Source organism: Ovis aries, chromosome 4 (assembly GCF_016772045.2).
Source record: "Ovis aries strain OAR_USU_Benz2616 breed Rambouillet chromosome 4, ARS-UI_Ramb_v3.0, whole genome shotgun sequence".
Lineage (NCBI taxonomy): Eukaryota > Metazoa > Chordata > Mammalia > Artiodactyla > Bovidae > Ovis > Ovis aries.
The window spans coordinates 114,252,944-114,260,563 of NC_056057.1; the positions used below are offsets into that span (position 1 = coordinate 114,252,944).

At 39.2% G+C, this 7,620-nt stretch overlaps 1 protein-coding gene across 3 annotated transcripts; it reads left to right on the top strand.

Annotated features, from left to right (window-relative positions):
• The first annotated feature begins 721 nt into the window (after positions 1–721).
• On the top strand, positions 722–7,207 carry LOC101114852 (GTPase IMAP family member 7-like). 3 transcript variants are annotated; one of them, XM_060414902.1, is made up of 3 exons: positions 722–854; positions 1,668–1,732; positions 5,752–7,207. In XM_060414902.1, exons 2-3 carry the CDS (start codon positions 1,699–1,701, stop codon positions 6,669–6,671), a joined length of 954 nt encoding a protein of 317 aa, XP_060270885.1. In that variant the 5' UTR covers positions 722–854; positions 1,668–1,698; the 3' UTR covers positions 6,672–7,207. The 3 variants fall into 3 exon arrangements, with proteins under 3 accessions (XP_060270885.1, XP_042104958.1, XP_027824936.1); XM_042249024.1 differs by lacking the exon at positions 1,668–1,732; XM_027969135.2 differs by lacking the exon at positions 1,668–1,732 and having other exon boundaries at positions 722–764.
• Positions 7,208–7,620: the final 413 nt, after the last annotated feature.

Sequence of the window (7,620 nt, forward strand, 5' to 3'; positions counted from 1 at the left end):
TGGACTCTATAGTCCATGGGGTCCCAAAGAGTGGAATATGACTGAGCAACTTTCACTTTCATTATGGAGCTTAAAAGAAAGACATTTATTACCTCCTAGTTCTGGGAGTTCAAACTCAAGATGCTGGCAGAGCCGTGCTCTCTGAAGGCTCTCAAGGAGGCTGCTTCCTGGCCTCTTCTGGGCTTCTGGGGCTGCTGCAACCCTCAGCTTCTAGATGCATCACTGCAACCTCTTTCCTCTTGCCTTTCACTATAAGCAGAAGGTGGAGCCAGGCTGCACCTTCCACACTTAGCTTGGAAATCACTTCAGCTAAATCGTCAGGTTCATCACTTACAAGTTCTACTTTCCACCCAACAGTAGAACAGGCAGTATCCCCAGGAAACAGTGAGCCACGTGTCTGACTTACTTCTTTCCTGAAGCGCCCTGTGGTCTCTCACAGCTCCCAGGAGAGATGATCAGACACTGTGTCTGGCTTTCTGGGCAAGATTTAGGTCATTTTCTATAACCCCAAACAACAAGTGTAATTTTTGGACATTCTGATGTGACTGCAGGCACATGGAGGAAAAGCTTCCAACTTGACAAACCTAAACAAGATTTATGGGCAATATTTCTGTCTCTTTAAAAAAAAAAAACTGTTTTCACCAACCACACCCAATTTGATTCCTGGCTGGGAGGTGTCAGAGGTGCAGCAGTTAAAGCAAAATCAAGGGCTCATATAGCTCTCTGGAAGAAACCAGACAGCTCATCAAATCCTTTAGAAGCAGGTAAGCCTGACTGAGAAGAGGCCCAGTGCGACAGAGCTGTAGGGGAAGTTGGATACCTGGAGTTGGACAGGGAGTGGATTCTGGCCTGAGGTGGGACCAGGGGCTGTGCAAGCAACTCTGAAAAGAGGATGGTGGAGGGTAGGGAGGGGAGTAAAGATTTTGTTAACATAATATCCATGCATCTCATTTCAGCATGACAATCTTTTGCTGAATACTACACCTTCCATCCAGTTGTTGGGATAGACATTGAGTACACTTGATAATCCAGACATTTCTCTCAAGAAGAAATGAATTCCCAAGACAGATCTTTAGAGTTGGAAGGCAACTCTAGAGGCCACCTATTCCTAATCTCTCTTTCTGAAAATTTAGTTTCTATTTTATATTGCACTATAGTTGATTGTAAATCAAATAATTTTTTGGTGGTAAATGGTATTTGAAGACTGAAATCTGGCACTAAGGGTGCTTATTGCTACTTGGCTCATTGATTTTACGATTTTTCAATGAAGTTCAAAACTATACAAACACACACAACCAAGAATAGGATTCCTGAAAAAAATTTTTTTGCAGGTCTTTCTGGGGGGAGAGTAGTGGGAGAAGTTAAATACATCCCACTGGGGATGGACAAAGAAATGACCGCTTTGTCAGGTCTCTTGGAATGATTTTTTGTGTGCTTCATTCACAACACAAAATACAATTAGGCTTGTTTGCTTCATTTGCTTTTGATTTTTACTAGTATTTTGAAACATAACTTTTATTGTATAATTGTTTAAACTATTTATATGGCTTTAAGATCAAATCTATGAAATGTAAGTATATCCCAACAAGACTAGTTCCCAACGTCTATCTCCGTGCCCTCTTTCCTCTTTTTCCCAGCCCCATCTAAGTAACTTATTATTTGTTTAGTTTTCAGATTATTCTGCCATAGCTTCTACAGATGAATGGAAAACACATATATCACATTTATACATGTAGGTCACATTCCTCCTTGTTAGAGAAATGCTAGTAAACTGTATGTTATGTTCTTCACTTTGCTCTCTTTGCTTAATGATGTATTCTACAGATGTCTCCATACTGGGGTATAGAGATATACTTCATTCCTTTTTACAGTTGGCTAGTACTTCACTGTGTGAATATACTTTAGTTAATTCAATCAGGTCCCTAATGACGGTCATTTGATAAGTTTTTGGTCTTTTGAGGTTTGAAACAGTGATGCATTTAACAGCCTTTTGCATAATTTCTTCTTCTTCCTTTTTTTTTTTTGGAGGGGGGGGTCAGTGTTCCTTTGAGATAAATCCTAAAATTGTGATTGATAATCAAAGGGTAAATGCGTATGTACCATTGCAAGTTCTTGCTAACTTCTTCTCTGGTTCTTTTAGATTATTTCTCTTTCCAGTAGTCATGCAGGAGAGGACCTGTCTTCCCTAAACCTTTTGTTTTTAAATAGTTATTTATCTATTTGCCTGAATTGGGTCTTAGTTGCAGCACGGGGGGTCTTTGTTGCCTCATGTGGAATTTCCTTGGGACACAGAGACTCTCTGGTTGTGGTGGGATTAGTTGCTCCATGGCATGTGGGATCTTAGTTCCCCAACCAGGGGTAGAACCTGCATCCCCAGCATTGCAAAGTGGATTCTTAACCACTGGGCCACCAGGGAGTCCCTCCTCTATAACTTTTACCAATAGAGTATGCCAACAAACTTGAATTTTGCCAAACCTACATGAGAAATAGTGTCATAGTATAACTTTAATTAATTACTTAATTTTATGGTTTTTATGTTTTGATATATTTTTCTATGAGCAAATGTTAATATCTTTTTATATATTCAAAGGATATTTACATTTTTTCTTGAACCTGTTCATTCATATCTCTTACCCCATTTTTCTATTGAGTTATTGGTTTTTTGTTTCTCTACTTTTAGTTATTATTTGTTTTCTAAAATATTTTTATTGAGCTGTAGTCGATTTACTATAATTGTAGCAAAGTGATTTAGTTATATATATATATATATATTTCTGATTCTTTTCCATTATAGTTATTACAAGATTTTGAATATAGTACCTTTTTACTATACAGTAAATCCTTGTTGCTTATGTATTTTATATATAGTGGTGAGTGAAAGTCACTCAATCATGTCTGACTCTTTGTGACCCCATGGACTGTATAGTCCCTGGAATTCTCCAGGGCAGAATACTGGAGTGGGTAGCCTTTCCCTTCTCCAGGGGAATCTTCTTAATCCAGGGATCGAAACCAGGTCTTCCACACTGTGGGCAGATTCTTTACTGGCTGAGCCACAAGGAATATATAGTGGTATGTATCCATAAATTCGATACTCCTAATTTATCCCTTTCCCCAGTACTCTTGCCTGGAGAATACTATCGACGGAGGAGCCTGGTAGGCTGCAGTCCATGGGGTCGCTGAGTTGGACATGACTGAGCATCTTCACTTTCACTTTTCATTTTCATGCATTGAAGAAGGACATGGCAACCCACTCCAGTGTTCTAGCCTGGATAATCCCAGGGACGGGGGAGCCTGGTGGGCTGCTGTCTATGGGGTTGCACAAAGTCAGACACGACTGAAGTGACTTAGCAGCCGCAGCAGCTGACTTTCCTATTTGGTAATCATAAGTTTGTTTTCTGTGTCAGTGAGTCTGTTTCTGTTTTGTAAATAAGGTTATTTATTTTTTTAGATTTCACATATAAATTGTACCATATAATATTTTTTTTTTCTGTCTGACTTACTTCACTCAATGTGAAAACATCTCATTTCATCCATGTTGCTGCAAATGGCATTGTTTCATTCTCTTTTATGGCTGAGTAATATCCCGTTGTATATACAAATCACAGTTCTTTACACATTCATCTGTAGATGGACAATTAGGTTGTTTCCACATCTAGGCTATTGTAAATAGTGCTATTATGAACATAGGGCTGCATGTATCTTTTCAAATTAGAGTTTTATCTGGATAATATGCCCAGGAGTTGGATTGCTGGATGATATGGCAACTCCATTTCTAGTTTCTTGAGGATCTTCCATATTGTTCTTCATAGAGACTATACCAATTTATGTATCCACCAACAAAGGAGGGTCCCCTTTTCTCCACACTCTCTCCAGCATTATTGGAAGACTTTTTGATGGTGGCAATTCTGAATGCTGTGAAGTGACACATCAAGGTATTTTTGATTGCATTTCCTGAGTAGTTAGTGATGCTAAGCATCTTTTCATGTGCTTATTGATCATTTGTAGAGATATTATTTGTATAAAAGGGAAATGGCCCTTCTTTTTTATAAGTAGGAAACTTTTTCCCCCTGGTTTGACATTTGTGTTTTAATTTGTATATGGTAGTATTATCCCCAAAATATCTGCTTGATTTTTATGGAATCAAATTTAGGAGTCTCTTTCCTTACTCTGGGCTTCCCTGTGGCTCAGCTGGTAAAGGATCCACCTCCAAGGCAGGAGACTTGGGTTCAATCCATGGTTTTGGGGAGAAAACCTGGAGAAGGGAAAGACTACCCACCCCGGTATTCTGGCCTGGACAATTCCATGGATGGTATAGTCCATGGGATTGCAAAGAGTTGAACAGCACTAAGTGATTTTCACACAACCTTACTCTTTTCCAAATCTTATAAATATTTTACCTATATCTAAGTTACAAAGATTTACTCATGTTTCTTCTATTATTTATATGGATTAACTTTTTCTACATTTAAATTTCTAATCTATTTGGAAGTTGTACAGCAAGAAGAAATAGACACAGTTTTATTTTTTCTGTATGGTTATCTCAATCTTCCTTATTAGTCCATCTTTCTTTGCGTTGATGTGAGATGCTACCTTACTAAATATAAATGTTGCATAATGTAAATGATTTGAATATAAATGAATATTGTGTGATCAACTTGGCCTATATTTGAATTTTCTGTTTTTATTTCACTGTTCTGTCTATCCATGCACCAATATCATACTGCTGTAATTATAGAAACTGTTATTTTCTACTCTCTGGCAAAGTTAGTCTTACCTCTTTTTTTTTTTTTTTTTTTGGCTTGATTGCCCAGGCTAATTTTTTTCCTTCATCCAAATAATTTTTATAATCAACTGCTTTAGTTGCTGAGTTTTCCAGGTGGAGGAGACTCAGGTTTGATCCCTGGGTCTGTAAGATCCTCTGGAGAAGGAAATGGCAAACCACACTAGTATTCTTGCCCGGGTAATTCCATAGACAGAGGTGCCAGGCAGGCTACAATAAATAGGGTCACAAAAGTGTTAGACACAACTTGGCGGTCAAACAACAATTTTAGTTGCATGAAGAAAAAAGTTATAACAAAAAATTTTAATTTTATATATACATACAATCATGTTAAAGAAGAATCAATTAATTTAAATTTGATGAACTGCTTTAAACATGAATCAGGATTGAATTTGACCAAATGACTCTTCTGCACCTAGTTACTTTTCTTCTTAATCTCTTGATGGGATGTAGTGTAACAATCAAAATCCTCATGTTGAATCACCCTAGTATATCTGACAATCATACTCATGTGATACTGCTTTTCGCATCTCAGAATTTATTTAGGACTTTTATATCAATATTTACTGATGAGACATATCTATAGCTTTATTTATTGTGAAATCTTTGCTAGCTTTTGGAATCAACATTACACTTGCTTCATAGAAAAAAAACTAAACATTTTCTTTCATTGCTATGTGATCAGGAATAGTTTGAGTAGCACTGAGATTATCAGGTCTTTAAAGGTTTCAGTGAGTTCCCTATGAAACCATCAAGACCTGACACTTTTGTGGAGATACTCTAACTACTTGGTTATTTCTTCAATAACAACTGAACTGTTTAAATTTGCTGTCTCTACCAGGGTCAATATGCATAAGAGAATATTAGAAACTTTCAGGGAGGAAAAGAAGAAGAAGAAAAAAAAAGACAGTTGGAAATGGTTCCTGCTTACCTAAATTGACCTTTTCCCCCCTCTCTTTCCTTTTACTAAGGTGGTGCAGGTGCCTGCGCCCCAGAGTCTCTTGATACAAACATGGCTGCCACGCTAAACAACACTCTGAGGATCGTGCTGGTTGGGAAGACCGGAAGTGGGAAAAGTGCGACTGCAAACACCATCCTCGGGGAAAAAGTATTCGACTCTAGGATTGCTGCGGAAGCTGTTACCAAAACTTGTCAGAAAGCATTTCGGAAACGGAAGGGGAGAGAGCTTTTCGTTGTTGACACCCCAGGGCTCTTTGACACCAAGGAGACCCTGAATACCACCTGCAGGGAAATCAGCCGATGTATCCTCGTGTCCTGTCCTGGGCCTCATGCGATCGTCTTGGTCCTGAGACTGGGCCGCTACACACAGGAAGAGCAGCAAACCGTGGCATTGGTCAAGAATCTATTTGGGAAAACAGCCATGAAATATATGATCATCTTATTCACTTGCAGAGATGACCTGGGCGACCAGAGCCTGAGCGACTTTTTGAAGGATGCAGATGTAAACCTACGAAGCCTCCTCCAGGAATGTGGAGACCGCTGCTATGCCATCAGTAACAGCAGAAACACAGAGCAGGCTGAGAAGGAAGCTCAGGTGCAGGAGCTGGTGGAGCTGATAGACAAGATGGTGCAGAACAACCAAGGGGCTTACTTTTCTGACCCCATTTACAAGAACATAGACCAAAAGCTGAGACAGCAGGTGGAACACTTGAAGAAAGTGTATGCTGATGAATTACAAAGCAAAATTAAACTAGTAGAAAAGGAATATGCACATAACCCAGAAGAAAAGGAGAAACAAATAAAGTTGCTAAAGCAGAAGCATGAGGAACGAATGAAAAACATAAGGGAAGATGCTGAGATGAATGTATTCGAAGCTGCATTCAACATGATTAAAAATATGCTTTTAAAAATATGGTCCAAGTTGTGGTAGTATAAACTTTATCTTTACTCCTCATTTTAATATAACTTGTTAATACAGTAGTTTATAGTTTCCAAAGATTATTAAAACCATATTTTCTGACTTTTTACAATCTGACTTCCTCTTATAATTTCTCTCCCTTGAGCTATGGGTCTATGTCCCTTACCTTGGAATTGGAGGGACTTTGTGACTGCTTTGATAAATAGTGGGTGGTTGAAGCAACACCATGTGACTTCTAAGAAGGGAAAATGCCTCCATGCTCTTCTACGATGGTTACCCTTGGAATTTGCCCACCCTGTTGTGAGGAAGCCTGGGTAGAAGACCAATTTGCGCCCATAATGGGAGCCTGAAGTCACTGATCCTCTCCCCTGGCTGATATTTCATCTGCATCCAGAATCAGCTTGCTAGCCTTGCAAGTGAGGCAACACAGATTGGATTCTCCAGCTGCCAACTGATGAAACTGCAAAGAGCAAAGATGAGCCATCCCCATGAGGTCCTGCCCAAATTGCAGATTCATGAGAAAAATAAATGATTGCTGTTGTTTTAAACCACTATGTTTTGGGATGGTTTGTTATGCAGTGAGGGCTGCATGCTCACATGCTAAGTTGCTTCAGTCCTGTCGGACTCTTTGCAACTCTGTGGACTGTAGCCCACCAGGCTCTTCTGTCCATGGAATTCTCCAGACAAGAGTATTGGAGTGGGTTACCATGCCATTCTTCAGGGGATCTTCCTGACCCAGGGATCAAACCCACATCACTTATATCTCATATATTGGTAGGGGAGTTCTTTACCACTAGCATCATCTAGGAAATCCATGCAGTGAGAGTTAACCAGAATTAAATATCTTCTCAGTTCATTCCCAGCACTCCTGGCTCCTACCTGTCCTTCCACACAATGCCAACAAATTTAAGAGTTTATGAAATTGACATAACCAGGTAATGATCCATTTTGTAGAGTTCAA